The sequence below is a fragment of the Rhinoraja longicauda genome, chromosome 15 (assembly GCF_053455715.1).
Source record: "Rhinoraja longicauda isolate Sanriku21f chromosome 15, sRhiLon1.1, whole genome shotgun sequence".
NCBI classification, from domain to species: Eukaryota; Metazoa; Chordata; class Chondrichthyes; order Rajiformes; family Arhynchobatidae; genus Rhinoraja; species Rhinoraja longicauda.
Window position 1 is genome coordinate 41,497,908 of NC_135967.1, and position 18,186 is coordinate 41,516,093.

Consider the following 18,186-nt stretch of genomic DNA (forward strand, 5'->3'; position numbering starts at 1 on the left):
GATTTGGGTAAACAAGCTGATTTAAACCACTAATCAGTATGTGCCCGAACGAAGCTCCATAATGTGATTAACGTGATCTGAACTGCTTACTGCCTCTCGCCTTCGACATCAATGTGTTTTCTGCTTCTGAGCGAAAAAGGAATTTTTGAAATTGGACACTTAATGCCTTTAAATTACAATCCACATTCTGCGAATCTCTTTCATTTGGAGACCGACTATCACATCCACTCCAAGATGCAGCCACTTATTCTTATAAGCTTAAAGTCTAGATCCCCCGCAGTACCTTTGCAACTTGCAAGAAGCTCCGTTCTCCATTAAACAGCTGTAATGTTCGGCGTAAGTCAGTTTACGTAGGAATAAATTGAGGCACAAATTGCGTACAGAAAGAGTTGACACTATTTGAAAGGTTTTACATAGAAACATAGAAACATAGAAAATAGGTGCAGGAGTAGGCCATTCGGCCCTTCGAGCCTGCACCGCCATTCAATATGATCATGGCTGATCATCCAACTCAGTATCCCGTACCTGCCTTCTCTCCATACCCCCTGATCCCTTTAGCCACAAGGGCCACATCTAACTCCCTCTTAAATATAGCCAATGAACTGGCCTCAACTACCTTCTGTGGCAGAGAATTCCACAGATTCACCACTCTCTGTGTAAAAAAAAACTTTCATCTCGGTCCTAAAAGATTTCCCCCTTATCCTTAAACTGTGACCCCTTGTTCTGGACTTCCCCAACATCGGGAACAATCTTCCTGCATCTAGTCTGTCCAACCCCTTAAGAATTTTGTAAGTTTCTATAAGATCCCCCCTCAATCTTCTAAATTCCAGCGAGTACAAGCCACAAAGACCCTTCAGCCCTTTGAGTCATTTCATTCCACTTACCCACCTCTGTACCCGGTACTTAATATTTTTGAGTTAACAATAATCTACGAGTTTCAGATTTAAAAATAACAAGTTTCCCAGTATCGCGCGGTGTCTGTAAAAGCCGGATACAGATATCTACTATTTGAGGACGGCACGGTGGCGCAGTGGTTAAGTTGCTGCCTAACAGCGCCAGGGACCCGGGTTCGATACCGACTGCGGGTGCTGTCTGTACCGTGTTTGTACGTTCTCCCCGTGACCGCGTGTGGGTTTTCTCTGGAGATCTTCAGTTTCCTTCCACACTCCAAAGACGTACAGATGTGTAAGTTAATTGGCTTGGTATAAATCTAAATTGTCCAATAGGTGTGTGTAGGATAGTGGTAATGTGCGGGGATCGCTGGTCGGCGTGGACTCGGTGGGCCGAAGGGCCTGTTTCCTCACTGTATCTCTAAACTGAACAGAAGATACACAGTTGTTCCCTGACTTCAATCCACGAAGATCAAACTCTAACTTTAATTCCTAACACCATCATCAAGTTCGCGGATGACACGACTGTGGTTGGACTCATCTCAGAAGGAGATGAGACAGCCTATAGGGATGAAATCCAAAGGCTGGCAGCATGGTGTTCAGTGAACAATCTGGTCCTGAACTCCTCCAAAACAAAGGAACTTATAATTGACTTTAGAAAAACCAGTGTAGATTACGACCCACTCTACATCAATACATCTGAAGAAGGGTCTCGACCCGAAACGTCACCCATTCCTTCTCTCCCGAGATGCTGCCTGACCTGCTGAGTTACTCCAGCATTTTGTGAATAAATCGATTTGTACCAGCATCTGCAGTTATTTTCTTATACTACATCAATGGGGTCTGTGTGGAAAGGGTACCAGCTTTCAGGTTCCTGGGTACGCACATCGCAGAGGATCTTACCTGGTCTACCAACACCATCACCACAGTAAAGAAGGCACAGTAGAGACTCCACTTCCTGAGGATCCTCAGGAAAACCAACCTGCAGGAGAAGCTCATGTTGTCCTTCTATCGCTGCTCCATCGAGAGTGTGCTGGCATACTGTATAACCACATGGTATGCCAGCTGCTCAGAAAAGGACAGGAAGGCCCTTCAGAGGGTCATCACGACGGCCCAGAAGATCATCGGCTGCTCACTGCCCTCCCTGGAGCACCTGTTCAGCCTACGCTGCCTCAGTAGAGCAGGCAAAATAATAAAAGATCCATCCCACCCCGGCCACCGTCTGTTTGTTCATCTGCCCTCTGGTCGACGTTTCAGGTCGATCAAATCCCGAACAAACAGACTTAAGAACAGTTTTTACCCCAGGGCCATACGAGAACTGAACACTACCTTTGCACTAGGCAACACCGTTAAAAAATCTTGTACTTAATATAATTGTATTTAATTGTATTTATGTATTTATTTGTTTTTGCATTTATTGCATATATGTTTGTACGCACCGTCAGGATTGGCTATTTTTTAATTTTGTTGTACTCGTTGCAATGACAATAAATGAATATTATTATTATTATTATTATTATTATTATTATTATTATTATTATTATTATATTATTATTATTATTATTATTATTATTATTATTATTATTATTATTATCAGTCTAAGCTCCTGACTTTGTGGAAATAGTCTCTCTCCATTAGCCTGGCCTACTCCTTTTAGCATCTTGAAAATTGATCAACTCCCCCTTTAACCATTGTATTTGTAATCCCTTCTTGTAATTAATCCTCATAATCCAAGTAAATCCTCCCCGTGCTTCATCCAAGGCTAATCTATCCTTGCACCAGACGGAAAAGACAGCATCCCATTTCCCTTTTTGATTATCTTTTCTTATCCGTGTTATTTTAAACAGCCACAAACTGCTGAAGTAACTCGACGGGTCAGGCAGCATCTCTGGAGAAAATGGACCATTGACATTTTGGGTCGGGGCTCTTCTTCTGACTGATTGTAGTCGGGAGAGTGGGGGGAAAAAAACTGGAAGCGAAACAAAAACAGGACAAATCAGGGCCAGCAACAGATTACCTGAGGCAAGGTTGTTCCTTAACAGGCCGATTGATAGAGACAGGTGGATCGAGACAGGTGCGAGCCCATAGTTGCGAATTGGCGGATCTGGTTAATGGAGTTTGAGTGAGGGAGAGGGGGAAAGAGGGAGGGGGAAAGAGGGAGGGGGAAAGAGGGAGGGGGAAAGAGGGAGGGGGAAAGAGGGAGGGGGAAAGAGGGAGGGGGAAAGAGGGAGGGGGAAAGAGGGAGGGAGAGAAAGAGAAAGAGGGAGGGAGGGAGGGAGGAGGGAGGGAGGGAGAGAGATGTTTGTAGAAGTTTTTTGTAAAATAGGAGAATTCAATGCGCATACTGTTGGGTTGTAAGCCACCCAAGCAGAATATGAGGTGCATTTATATAAGGTGAGATGTTATATTTTATTGTAATCTTCTACATTTATGAACTTCTATCTCTTTGAACCTCAAATGTTTCTATCTTTTTACCGTCTGGAAAATATTTAGCTCCAAAGCATAGGTGACCTAGTTGAGCTCCATTTGCCATGCTTTGCCTTATTATTTCTGTAATTTTCTCCCTTTATCCACATGTTTAAAATGCTAATCATCCATGTTTCATCTGCACATAAAAAGGCTTTCCATGATTATCTAAGATCTTCATTAAAACAGTGAACATTCGAGATGTCAAACTGATCCTTGTGGAACACCACCGGACATATTCTGCCATTGAGGACATTGACCATTATCTCTGTTTTTAACCTGGAATTCATAGATGAACCCCATGGACATTAATGGGGAATGTAAGCGACCATTTCAGTCATGGAGGCAAGTTCTTGGGATCTACTGAATCAGTAGTAAATGTTTTCCATCACATGTTGCTGAGCGTGGAACGAAAAATATGCCGTCCAATACTGATACCAGGTCCATGTAATTGATTGGACAAGTGTTGGGAGGTGGGGAAAGATCACCATCACTTGGAAGCCAGTTTGACACCTGTTGGGCGTGAATGGGGCTATTTAGCTTTCATTCATGCAGGGAAAGCAGAGACATAGATCACATGCAGGCAGAAGAGATTAGCTTAACTTAGCAACATGTCTGGCATGGATGGTGTGGGCCAAAAGGCCAGTTCCTGTGCTGCACTGTAGCCATTTTCACACCTGACCCTTCCATATCTTTAGACTCCCTCTCCCCTGACTCTCAGTCTGAAGAAGGGTCCCGACCCGGAACGTCACCCATTCCTTTTCTCCAGAGATGCTGCCTGTCCCGCTGAGTTACTCCAGCATTTTGGTCTATCTTCCCTGTGTAAACCAGCATCTGCAGTTCCTTCCTACACCATACCAATCTCGACAGATTTCTTTTTCAGAAGTAATTCAGCGCTTGGTTCCTAAGTTGGTGCTTCTTCTTGTTTCGGTACCATGTTAACCAGCATCTGCTGTTCCTTCCTACACACTCCATCATTAATTATAGACTCCTAATTTGCCCACAGCAAATGTTCAGCCAACTGATTTCTATGTTTCTTGGTTTCTCTTGCGCAATGTTCTTAAATTAGCAAACCGATATGCACAATGTTCCAACTGAAAAGAATGGTCCTGGATTGGAAAAATATTGAAAAATTACAGTTTGGCCAAGTCCAACTTTCTTACCCATCCCCCTTTGCCAGGTTCTTCAGAGATGCTGCCTGACCCATTGAGTTACTCCAGCACTTTGTGACCTTTAACTACATTATACTTCTTTCAACATAAATGACTGCACATTTCAGACTGTTAACAAAAAATGGCTCATTAGCCACCACTAAATTGAACATAGATTGCCTCTTTGTAAGTTCTATTGCCTCAAACGAAAATAGCTGAAAGTAGCTAAACTGAGGTGAGAAGGAACTTTTTCACCCAGAGAGTTGTGAATTTGTGGAATTCTCTGCCACAGAGGGCAGTGGTGGCCAAAACACTGGATGAATTTAAGAGAGAGTTAGATAGAGCTCTGGAGCTAGTGGAATCAAGGGATATGGGGAGAAGTTGGGCACAGGATACTAATTGTGGATGATCAGCCACGATCACAATGAATGGTGGTGCTGGCTCGAAGGGCCGAATGGCCTCCTCCTGCACCTATTTTCTATGTTTCTATGTTTAGCTGAAAAGTTTGGGGAGAAGAGCTGGGAAATTGTAGCTCACGTCATCATTAAAAAGGAGGAAGTGTCAGATTGTCTTTGCAGTCTTAAAGATGGATGAATCTCCGGGGTTTCATTAGAAGTATCCCAGGCTGCTATGGTGGACGAGGGAGGAGGTTGTGAAGCCCTGACAGAGACTTTTTAAATCATCCCCTTGGCCATAGGTGTGGTCCCAGATGACCGGTGGATGGGCCAATGTAGGAACCCTTACGGACAAGCCAGGCAATTACAAGCTTGTGATTCTGGCATCTCGTCCGAGAGACGAGATTAATCCTACACTTGGAAAGGCAGGGGTTCAAGTGAAGAGAGACAGCGTGCTTTTGTGAGGGAGAAGATCATTGACTGTAACTCATTCTCACCTAGCCCACAGCTAACAATGGCCTGTTTCGATTATCATCATTACTTTTTTGCAAATTTTTAATTCATTTGTTCTCTTTCTCTCTATATCACCAATTATATCCCTCGTTTCCTTTTCCCCTGACTCTCAGTCTGAAGAAGGGTCTCGACCCAAAACGCCACCTGTTCCTTTTCTCTAGAGATGCTGTCTGACCCCTTGAGTTACTCCAGCTTTTTGTGTCTACCTTCGGCTTAAACCAGCATCTGCAGTTCCTTCCCACACAAGGTACAATGTACCTTATTGGATATGAAATAGCATTGATTTTTCAGACACGCTTTGATTTTTGTTCATTCTTTTATCTTTGATGCAAAAATACGTCCTTTGATTAGTGTAGCTGTCTTAAAATTGTTGAAAGATGTTGATTTACTCCAGCTTTTTGTGTCTATCATCATGCCTGACCAATTTGATTGAATTTTTTGAAGAGGTAACAATAGACAATAGACAATAGGTGCAGGAGGAGACCATTCGGCCCTTCGAGCCAGCACCGCCATTCAATGTGATCATGGCTGATCATTCTCAATCAGTACCCCATTCCTGCCTTCTCCCCATACCCCCTGACTCCGCTATCCTTAAGAGCTCTATCTAGCTCTCTCTTGAATGCATTCAGAGAATTGGCCTCCACTGCCTTCTGAGGCAGAGAATTCCACAGATTCACAACGCTCTGACTGAAAAAGTTTTTCCTCATCTCAGTTCTAAATGGCCTACCCCTTATTCTTAAACTGTGGATTCTTAAACAAAATCGATGATGAAGGCAGTTTGGTGGACTTTAGTAAGGCCCTTGACAATGGAGACTGGTCAGAAAGATTAGAACCCATAGGATTCAGTGTAAGTTGTCAAATTGGATTCCAAATTAGCTTGCTAACAGGAGATAGAGGGTGATGATGGAGGGTTTTCTGCATGCTTGTCTATTCTTTGTTCCAATATATTCCAACACTTACAGCGCCGGAGACCCGGGTTCAATCCTGACTAAGGGTGCTTGCCTGTACGGAGTTTTCACGTTCTCCCTGCGACCTGCGTGGGTTTTCTTCGGTTTCCTCCCACACTCCAAAGACGTACAGGTATGTAGGGGAGACATGATAGAAGGATACAGCTTTATGACAGACAGTGAATAGGGTAGACATTCCGAACCTTCTTCACAAGGAAGAAATTGGGCATAGCTTTAAGTGAAGAGGGGCAATGTTTAAAGGTGATATGCGGGGCTGATTTGTTTACACAGAAAGGAGTGGGTGCCTGGAACGTGCTGCCAGGGGTGGTGGTGGAGGCAAATGCTATAGTAGCATTTAAGAGGCTTTTAGATAGGCATGTGGATATGCAGAAAATGGAGAGATATGGATCACGTGCAGGCAGTGGAGATCCGGTTAACTTGGCACCATGTTTGGCCCGGACATTGGGGGCCGATGGACCTATTGCTGTGCTGTACTGTCCTATGTGTAGGAAGGAACTGCCAATACTGGTTTAAACCGAAGATAGACACTAAAAGCTGGAGTAACTCAGCGGGTCAGGCAGCCTGACACACTGGGTGACTCCAGCTTTTTGAGATAGACACTGAATGCTGGAGTAACTCAGCGGGACAGACAGCATCTCTGCATTCCTTCTGTCTAGAGATGCTGCCTGTCCCGCTGAGTTACTCCAGCTTCTACGGTACAAACCAGCATCTGCAGTTCCTTCCTACACATCCAGCTTTTTGAGTCTGTACTGTTGTATGTTCTGTGTTTCATTGATGGAGTGATTTATTGCACTTTGCAGGTGCGCCTGGAATGGCCGACTGATCTGGCAGTCAACCCCATCGATAATTCTCTCTATGTGCTCGACAACAACATCGTGCTCCAGGTTCTGGAGACGAGCCGGGTTCGGATCGTGGCAGGCCGGCCCATCCACTGCCAGGTGCCTGGCATCAACCATTCTCTCCTGAGCAAGATGGCCATTCACTCCACGCTTGAGTCAGCCAGGGCCATCGCCGTCTCTCACAGCGGCGCGCTGTACATCGCCGAGACCGACGAGAGGAAGATCAACCGGATACAGCAGGTCACCACCAACGGCGAGATCTTCATTTTCACTGGCACCTCAACCGAATGTGACTGCAAGATCGACCCCAACTGCAATTGCTTCTCAGGTAAATGGCCCATTTACAGTCATAGAGTGATCCAGCGTGGAAACAGGCCCTTTGGCCCAACGTGCCCACACCGGCCAACATGTCCCAGCTACACTAGTCCCACCTGCCCGCACTTGGTCCATATCCCTCCAAACCTGTCCGATCCATGTACATGTCTAACGGTTTCTTATACGTTGGGATAGTCCCTGCCTCAACTACCTCTTCTGGCAGCTTGTCCCATACACCCACCACCCTTTGTGTGATAAAGTTGCCACTCAGATTCCTATTAAATCGTTTCCCCTTCACCTTAAACCTAAGTCCTCAGGTCCTCGATTCACCTACACTGGGCAAGAGGATTACATTACTCTGTGCATTTATCAAACTTTATTTGTCACATGTACCCAGGGACAGTGAAATTCATTTTTGTATACAGTTCAGTACAGGTATCACTATACATAAGCACTTAGATACATCTTAGATAAGCATCTCAGATGCAGTGCGAGTGTGTAGCAGTAGTACGCTGAGACAGCATGGAGTCGCCCAGTTGTTGTAAGTGCAGGGTTCTTGACCTGTTGGCCTGGCGGCGTTGCAGGGTTGGCCCGGCCAAGTGTAGCCATGGTGTCCTCTGTCGCTGCTCCACCCGCTGTCGGTCCCGAGCGGTCCACATGCTCGACCTCTTGGAGCGGTGTCCGGTCCAGCCGAGCCCCAGGCTGTTGCAGGGCCTCCAGCGGCCCACTGCCCCGTCAAGGCCATGTACCGGCTCACCAGGTGGGGTCTCACGGGTCCTCATTCGGCGGCGGGTGAGCCGAGCATGTTCTGGTCCACCGCGCGGGGTCCTCCGTCCGTGGCGGGCAAGTCCCCGGTCTGTGCTCGGCGGGCTGGGCCTACCAGGCAGGTTCCGGCCTGTGACAACATTTAGTTGTATTGTGGAGAAAACAATTCAAAAAAAATCCAAGAATAAAAATATATAATATAGAAGTTGTAGTGCAACTTAGAAACTGCCCATTAGGTCCAAAAGGTTTTTATTCTCATGAGTTGCATATTCTTTAGTCTCATTGTCATTAAGTGATTCGATTCACTGAAAAGTGTTTGCCATTTGACAAGTGCTGGTGCAATTTGGGAATAGATTGCCCAGTAATTTTAACATCTGAAAGCTAAGCTGTGCAATTTCAAAAATGCTTACGCCAAGTATTGGAAATATTTCTCAGTTTTTCACGCTGACTAAATTGGAAATATTCTCCAATCTATTTGGGAATGTATTCTACAAATTGTCTGCTGTGGCACCTGTGTTGCACCTGTTGAGATTGTGACTACTCTTTACATATTATTAAAGTTTAGTTTTTAGTTTTAGAGATACAGCGCGGAAACAGGCACTTCGGCCCACCGAGCCTGCGCCGACCTGCGATCCCCACACATTAACACTATCCTACGCGCACTAGGGAAAATGTTGCACTTATACCAAGCTAATTATCTTACAAAGCTGTATGTCTTTGGTGTGTGAGAGGAAACCGAAGATCTCGGAGAAAAACCCACACAGGTCATGGGGAGAACGTACAAACTCCGTACAGACAGCACCCGTAGTCAGGATCGAACCCTGGTCTCCCCGTGACCGCGCGGGTTTTCTCCGAGATCTTCGGTTTCCTCCTGCTCTCCAAAGACATACAGGTTTGTAGGTTAATTGGCTTGGCATAAATGTAAACTGTCCCCATTGTGTTAGGATAGTGTTAATGTGCGGGAGATCGTTGGTCGGCACGGACTCGGTGGGCCGAAGGGCCTCTTTCCCTGCTGCATTTCTAAACTAAACTAAACTAAACTAAACCTGCAGCAGCCATGATGCACGTGATGAATAGAGTGTGAGCTCGCTTTAATCAGAGTTAGCCACGCACAACATTGATCAAACTGCTGAGGCAATAAGCTGGTGAACAGCTTGGGTAGAAAAGATGGAAAGATGCCTGGATTCAAAGTAATGGATGTGGGTTAATCACACATCACCATCTCCCAGTTTATTTTTTAAGCAACTTATCTCTCCGAATATATTAATGATGCAGATTAAACAACTGACTTTTCGTCCAGGAGAAATTTATTCATGTTGTCTTCAATGTTGGAGGAGGAAGGAACTTGATGTTCCTCAGTATCGCTTCACGTAACAAAGAGGTTGCCTGGCAGGCTTTGCCTGTTGAAGCTCTTACTCTGTCATTAACATTCCTTGCAGCAACCTGTCTATGGTGTAATAACCTATAATTGACAATTCAACTGCAACGTCCATGATGGGAATGATGATTTTGCTATAAATCAGATTATAAAAATCTGTTAAAAAAATTAACAGATGTTATGTGGCAGGCCGTTGAGATAATTCTTTTTTTGTGAAAACCAACACAAACTTTCGATTAAGGACACAAAGTGCTGGAGTAACTCAGCGGGTCAGGCAGCATCTCTGGCCCACTGAGTTACCCCAGCACCTTGTGTCTTTTTTTGTAAACCGGCACTTGCAGTTCCTTGTTTCTGCAAACTTTCGATTATTGTTCATAATTTTAAATTTTCTCAAATTTTCTTTCTATTTTTTTCCCCCTTTATCGTGGAGAATAGCACCTTGTAGGTGTCTCCAAGCTAAGTGTGCATTCTTTGTGTAGAAAGGAACTGCAGATGCTGGTAGAAAACCGAAGATATAATAATATAATAATAAACATTTATTTTTTATAGCGCTTTTCTAAATGCTCAAAGACGCTTTACAAAACAGTCAAGACATAAAAACAAACAAACGAACTGTCCTGACGGAGAAGCGGCGAACAAATAGCACCAGCGTCCTCTCACGTCAGGGTCAGATAGACACAAAGTGCTGGAGTAACTTAGTGGGTCAGGCAGCATCTCTGACGAGAAAGGATGGGTGACGTTTCACATCAGGTCCCTGTAGACTGAAAGAAGAGGGGAGGGAAATTGAAGCTAAATAGCCGTCAGAATCAAATAGTAGATGTTTCTTGAGATGCAGAGCTGTTGTTTGTTATAAATGACTGGCATGAAACTGTCAAGTCTTGCACAGATTCAATGTGCTCCTCATGAAATTCAAATATTTAGTTCTGAGTAAAGGTGCAGTCTGTACGGAGCTTGTACATTCTCCCCGTGACCTTGTGAGTTTTCTCCAGGTGCTCCGGTTTCCTCTCACATTCCAAAGACGTTCATTTTGTAGGTTAATTGGCTTGTGTATATTTCCCCCTGTGTGTGAGATGTGAAACTGGTGTAAGATGGAACTGGTGTACACATGATTGTTGGTTGGTGTGGACTCTGTGTGCCGAAGGGCCCGTTTCCATGCTGTATCTCGAAACCACTCATTAGCTCCATCCAACATTGCCCATCTTTCATAGAGTCGGAACAATAGACCAGGAACTCCACTAAACCGATCCTTGAATTATTTAACCATCAAGCCCAACAAAGACTGTTTCCGCTACTAGCTGCACCCCAGAACCATCCCTGTTTGGAATCCTTTGCCACCGCATATAAAATCTGCTGCTGATAGTAAATCTTTTAAACTGTTGCTTGCAAACACTAAATTTTAAATCTGCAACTGCATGCATGAGGGACTGCACGTTTATAGTCCAACAGCGGCGGTCGGTGCAGTATCAACAAGACAAGACAACTAAACTATACACAAGATCCAATTCTATCAGTGAATTTTAGGTAGCTTGTATCAGGCTAGGTAGCTCGAGAGGATTTGCCAGAATGGCTCCAGGGATTAAAGATTTCAGTGATGAAATGTAGACTTGAGAAGCAGGATTTGTTCTCCTCGAGTCAAGAAGATTTGATGGAGATGAACAGAATCCTGACAGGTTTAGGTGGGATAAACAGTGAAAAAGTATTATTTTCAGCAAATGTTTCAAGGAGAGGTGCAAGGAGCCTTGAAATGTTTTTGAATAATTTTACTACATCCAAAACGTGCTCAGAAAGATTCAGATTTGACAGCCTGCTGAGACAAGGGCCATGGCCTGACGGGCACAGAATAATCCCAAGTTATTTTGTTGGTGGATGGCAGGATGTTCATATATAAGTGAAGGCAGGGTGGTGCAGCGGTAGAGTTGCTGCCTTACAGCGGCAGAGACCCAGGTTTGAACCTGACCAAGGGTGCTTTTCTGTACCGAGTTTGTAAGTTCTCCCCGTGACCCGCGCGGGCTTTCTCCGAGATCTTTGCTTTCCTCCCACACTCCAAAGACGTACAGCTTTGTAGGCTAATTGGCTTGCAATAAAATGTAAAACTGTGCTCAGTGTGTGCAGGGGAGTGTTAATGTGTGGGAATTGCTGGTTGGTGCGGACTCGGTGGGCCTATGGGCCTGTTTCCACGCTGTATCTCTAAAACTAAAAACTAAAGCTAAACTAAAGTTCTTGCCGTACAGCAAAATCCATCTACTGAGTTTGGAGTTGGCTTCATTCAGCAAGTTCTCAGGCAGCGGGAGACAAGATAGATGGGGGCAATAAGATGAAGGGAAACTTAGTCCTGTGATCAGTATCAGCACAGTTATCTTACTGCTGATGGCAAAACCTGGTCTATTGAAATATAGAAGATTTATTTTGCAAACTTAAGGATTCTTTGTTCATTTTTTGAGAGCTGCTGCCTTACAGCGTCAGAGACCCAGGTTCCGTCCCGACCTTGGGTGCTGTCTGTGTGGAGTTTGCACGTTCTCCCTGTGGCCTCGAGGGTTTTCTCTGGGTCATAGAATCATAGTCAGGCTCTTTGGCCCAACTTGCCCCACTGACCAACATGTCACAGCTACACTAGTCCTACCAGCCCGCGTTTGGCCCATATCCCTCTAAACCTGTCCTATCCATGGACCTGACTATAACTGTTTCTCAAACGTTGGGCTAGTCCCAGCCTCAACGACTTCTTCTGACAGCTAGCCCCATACACCCACCACCCTTTGTGTGGAAAAAGTTACCCCTCAGATTTCTATTCAATCTCTTCCCCTTCACGTTAAACCTACGTTATGTCCCCTGGTCCTCGATTCACCTACTCCGGGTGCTCTGTTTCCCTCCCACATCCAAAAAGACGTGTGGGTTTGTAGGTTAATTGGCCCTCTGTAAATGGACCCTCGTGGGTAGGGAGTGGACGAGAAAGTGGGATAACAAAAGAAGGATTGTGAACGGGTGATCGATGGTCGGCAGGGACTCGGTGGGCCAAAGGGCCCGTTTGCATGTTGTGAAGGTCCTGTCCCACTTAGGCGATTTTAAGGTGACTGCCGGCGACTAGGCTGTCGTCGACAGTTCGCCGGGGTGTCACGGGCATGATCGTGAGGAATCTTCCAAAGATCGTAGTGGATCTCGGCGCGTCGCTGAGAAATCAAATGGCTTGAAATCTCTCGGCGACAGCTGTCTTGTCGCCAGGTATCGTTGCTTATTGCGGGCACTGTCGCCTGCCATCCCCAGTTTTGATAGGTTCTCTTAGATGCATTTAGAAGCACCTAATATTAAAATACATAAAGTCATTTCAAAATACCATAAAATGCTTGTGTTTAACCAGTTTATTTACCGTCAGGACATTTGACAGGTAGATTGGAGGTGACAGTTTGACGGTCAGGTAAGTGTGGGAATTTTCGCGATGTTTATGGCCATCAGCCATTACATTTAAAGTGGGCTCCCAGCCCAGATATGCAACCCAGAAACCAGATATGCATCTCCTGTACATTTTCAAAGAATGCCCACACACTTTTCACAAAAATACACTGAACCACTTTAAAAAAAAAAAAAATTAAATACAACTATTAGTAAACTGGAAGTAAATCCAGTTTATTCCTTGTTACAGGGAAGCTTGGTTTTTAACTAACCCATACAAGGTGTTATAGTTCAAAACTCTCAAGTACTTACCGACTTGTCAGTGATTTCAGCGAAAATCAGGACGCCGGAGAAGCATTGACAGCGTGGGAATTTTCCCGATGTTTCCGAAGTCGCTGTAATCTCGACCTGACTCGGCATTGTCGCGGTCATTGTCGTCGGGTGAAAGAAAAGTTTGGCGATCCGCTACGACTTTGACAGTCGCCGGCAGTCGCCAAAAAGATCGCCTAAGTGGGACAGGGCCTTATCTCTAAACTAAACAACATGTAATACAAAAGATACTGGGCTGTTTGGGTGACCCTATGAATGGCACAAAGCCAACTTCACCGGAAGACTTGCTTGATCTTTGTTCAGTTAGCAGATGAACCTGAGTCACCAGGGGAAAGTTGAGCTGCAGCCAAGGATTATGATGGTAACCGGATCGGTTTTGGTTGAGACTTATCAGAAAATTTCAATAAGCTGAGAGATAACCTGCTTACCGCTGAGACTTTCAGCAGAGACCTGGCCACTGGTGATAAACACTTGTACTCACCGCCACACCGCACTGCACTTTCCCAAACTGAAAATGATATTTATAAAACTCTTACATCATAATTTCGTAAAGGAGGCATAAAAGGAGGGAAGCTTTGAATCAAATCAAGGGCAACACAGTGGCACACATTAACACTGCACAATAGGAATAATTTTACATTTATACCAAGGTAATTAACCTACAAACCTGTATGTCTTTGGAGTGTGGGAGGAAACCGAAGACCTTGCAGAAAACCCAGGGACCCCTCTCACCTTAAACCCATGTCCTCTGATTCCTGACTCCCCTCCTCTGGGTAAAAGGCCCTGTGCATTTACCATCAGATGAAGAAGGGTCTCGACCCGAAACGTCACCCATTCCTTCTCTCCAGAGATGCTGCCTGTCCCGCTGAGTTACTCCAGCATCTTGTGTCTATCTTCTGTGCACGTACCTTATCTGTTCCTCTCATGATCTTATCAATACACCTCTATAAGATCACCCCTCATCCTCCTGCGCTCCAAGGAATAAAGACCTAGCTTGCCCAACCTCTCCCTATAGCTTAGGCCCACGGGTCCTGGCAACATCTTCGTAAATCTTCTCTGCACCCTTTCCAGCTCAACAACATCTTTCCTATAACAAGGTGACTAAACCTAAACACAATACTCTAAATGCGGCCTCACCAACATCTTATATAACTGCAACATGACCTCCACAATTCTATACTCAATACTTTGACTGATGAAGGCCAATGTGCCAAAAGCCTTTTTGACAATCCTATCTACCTGTGACTCCACCTTCAAGGAACCATGCGCCTGCACTCCTAGATCCCTCTGCTCTACAACATGGTGGCGCATCAGTATAGTTGCTGCCTTACAGCACTTTCAGCACCAGAGACCCGGGTTCAATGCCGACTATGGGTGCTGCCTTGTACATTCTCCCCGTGACCGCCCCGGGTTTACTCCGAGATCTTCAGTTTCCTCCCACACTCCAAAGACGTGAAGGTTTGTAGGTGAATTGGCTTGGTATAAATGTAAATTGTCCCAAGTGTGCGTTAGATAGTGCGTTAATATGCGGGCATTGCTGGTCGGTGTGGACCCGGTGGGCCAAAGGGCCTGTTTCCACGCTGTATCTCTGTATAAAACTCCCCAGAGTCCTACCACTCACTGTGTAGGTCCTGCACATGTTATTAATGAAGCCGTATCCCCTTTGTTCCAGGTGATGGTGGCTATGCCAAGGATGGCAAACTGAAGACACCGACCTCCCTGGCTGTATCTCCGGACGGAACCCTGTACATAGCGGACCTTGCCAACATCCGTATCCGTGCAGTGACCCGGAATAAACCCCGCTACAGCCGCTCCAACCTGTACGAGGTGGCCTCGCCCGCCGACCAGGAGCTGTACCTCTTCAATGTCAACGGGACTCACCTGAACACCTTGAACCTGATAACGGGCGATTACATCTACAACTTCAGCTACAACAACAACGGAGACGTCAGCACCATCTCCGGCAACAACGGCAACTCCCTCCACATCCGCCGTGATGCCAACGGGGCACCCCTCTGGCTCGTGGTGCCTGGGGGGCAAGTGTACTGGTTGACTATCAGCAACAACGGAGCCTTGAAAAGGGTATCCACCTACGGCAATGACCTGGCCATGCTCACCTACCATGGCAACACCGGCCTGTTGGCAACAAAGAACAATGAAAATGGATGGACAACAGTTTACGAGTAAGCTGATAATAATGCTACTTACATTATTGATTTTGGTTTATTAAATGTACTTAATATGGTGAGCAATGTTAAACACTAAAGTACAATCAGTTAAATTATAAAATATTATCATTGACCGACGAGGGTTAATTTTGAACCTAGTTTGGAAGGTGAGGGAACAAGCAAGGAACTGCAGATGCTGGTTTACCAAGGAAAGACACAAAATGCTGGAATAACTCGTTGGGTCAGGCAGCATCCATGGAGAACACGGAGAGGTGACATCTCAGGTTGGGACTCTCATTCAGACTCCCGACCCAAAACGTCACCTGTCCATGTTTACTTTAGACTTTAGAGATACAGCGCAGAAACAGGGCCTTCGGGGACCAGCGATCACCCCGTAAGCTAACACTATCCTACACACTTGCTATTGAGGGCGTGCAGCGTAGGTTTACTAGGTTAATTCCCGGAATGGCGGGACTGTCATATGTTGAAAGACTGGAGCGACTAGGCTTGTATACACTGGAATTTAGAAGGATGAGAGGAGATCTTATCGAAATGTATAAGATTATTAAGGGGTTGGACACGTTAGAGGCAGGAAACATGTTCCCAATGTTGGGGGAGTCCAGAACAAGGGGCCACAGTTTAAGAATACGGGGTAGGCCATTCAGAATTGAGATGAGGAAAAACTTTTTCAGTCAGAGAGTTGTGAATCTGTGGAATTCTCTGCCTCAGAAGGCAGTGGAGGCCAATTCTCTGAATGCATTCAAGAGAGAGTTAGATAGAGCTCTTAAGGATAGCGGAGTCAGGGGGTATGGGGAGAAGGCAGGAACGGGGTACTGATTGAGAATGATCGGCCAAGATCACATTGAATGGCGGTGCTGGCTCGAAGGGCCGAATGGCCTCCTCCTGCACCTATTGTCTATTGACAACTGACAATTTTACCGCTGGTCCTTGACACTCCCACTAGTGAAAACATCCTCTCCACATCCACACTACCCAAACAAACAAAAAGATCAATTAATCAATAACCCCAATACCAGAGCAAAAAAACAACAAAGTCTTCAATGCCATCAATGAGTAAGCAGCATCAGGTTGTCTTGCTGCCTGAATTGCAATCAGTCAATTGCGTTAATCATGCACCAAAACCCCTCACCCATTTTGGGGGCTATCATACGTCGCCCCCTTGGGGTTGATAGCATTTTAGCGCTGGTGCTGTCAAATCTCTGGCAGCTGGCCATTTGTGCTCAGGGCGATCCATCAGTTGACACCAAACCACGCGTGTGCATGTCCTTCAATCATCGGAGCCAGGCGGCTTGTGCTGGGGGCTGCTAGACTATCTCATAACCTGTCATTCATGCCCAGGCACTGTCAACGTCTGCTACATCTCCATTCAAACTCACGGCTATCAGCCAGCCAGCACTCAACAGTTGATCTCGCACAATCTCAAAAGCAAATTGTAGCCCTTCCTTTAAAATCAGAACATAAATCTTCCCCTTTCACTCAATTCGTTATTCTAATCAGTCCATCTGTCGAAGGGTTCCGACCCGAAACGTCACCTCTCCATGTTCTCCAGGGATGCTGCCTGACCCGCTGAGTTACTCCAGCACTTTGTGCCTATCCATGTTCTCCAGGGGTGCTGCCTGACCCTCTGAGTTACTCCAGTGTCTATCTTTCCCCTTTTACTCATCCTTTTAACTACGTGCATTAAGAACATGGTGAGCCCAGTTCTTACTTATTTCTGCTCCATGGTTATCTTCACGTCTTTTCATCATTTTTATCGGCACGATGGCGCAGCGGTAGAGTTGCTGCCTTACAGCGTCAGAGACCCAGGTTCGATCCTGACTGCGGGTGCTCTCTCTATGGAGTTCGTACGTTCTCCCTGTGACCTGCGTGGGTTTTTTCCAGGTGCTCCAGTTTCATCCTACACACCTACAGGTTTGGAGGTTAATTGGCTTCTGTAAAATAGTGTGCAAGATAGAACTAGTGTACAGGATATCGTTGGTCAGCACGGACTTGACTTGAAGGGCCTGTTTCCACACTGTGTTTTTGAACTAAACTAATAAAGCATCACAAATGGCTAAACAAGCCCCAAAAGTCAGATTAAAATAATGATTGTGTGATGGTCATATGGAACGAGCTGCCAGAGGAGGTAGTGGAGGCAGGTACTACAACAGCTTTTAAAATTGTACAGGTACATGGATAGGAGAGGTTTAGAGGAATAAGGGCTCTAAAGCCGGCAGGTGTGACGAGTGTACGTGGGGCATGTTTGGTCGGCATGGGAGAATTTTGTTTTATCAAAATAAAATGTATACAGAGTAAAAAATATATACAAAACAGGTACTGGGCAAAAAAATTCTTCTGACGTTCTCAGAGGCTGTACATACATTCAATGTAACGTAGTGTTTACAACATTTTACTCCACTCCTGTGCCAAGGGTGGCAAGGGGGCAGCGCCGGAGACCCGGGTTTGATCCCGACTACGGGTGTTGTCTGTACGGAGTTTGTACGTTCTCCCTATGACCTGCGGGGTTTTCTCTGAGATCTTCGGTTTCCTCCCACACTTCAAAGACGTACAGGTGTGTAGATTAAGGCAACTTTTGAGGAAAATGGTGGGAGAGTGGGGGAGAA

General features: G+C 45.5%; 1 protein-coding gene across 7 annotated transcripts in view; it reads left to right on the forward strand.

Moving 5' to 3' along the window:
- tenm1 (teneurin transmembrane protein 1) overlaps positions 1-18,186 on the forward strand; it is a 1,669,493-nt gene that overhangs the window by 1,594,508 nt on the left and 56,799 nt on the right. For all 7 annotated transcript variants that reach the window (XM_078412545.1, XM_078412546.1, XM_078412547.1 and 4 more), the window contains 2 exons: positions 7,184-7,550; positions 15,067-15,577. In XM_078412545.1, the coding sequence (XP_078268671.1) occupies positions 7,184-7,550; positions 15,067-15,577 (878 nt within the window). The remainder of the gene's footprint in view (positions 1-7,183; positions 7,551-15,066; positions 15,578-18,186) is intronic.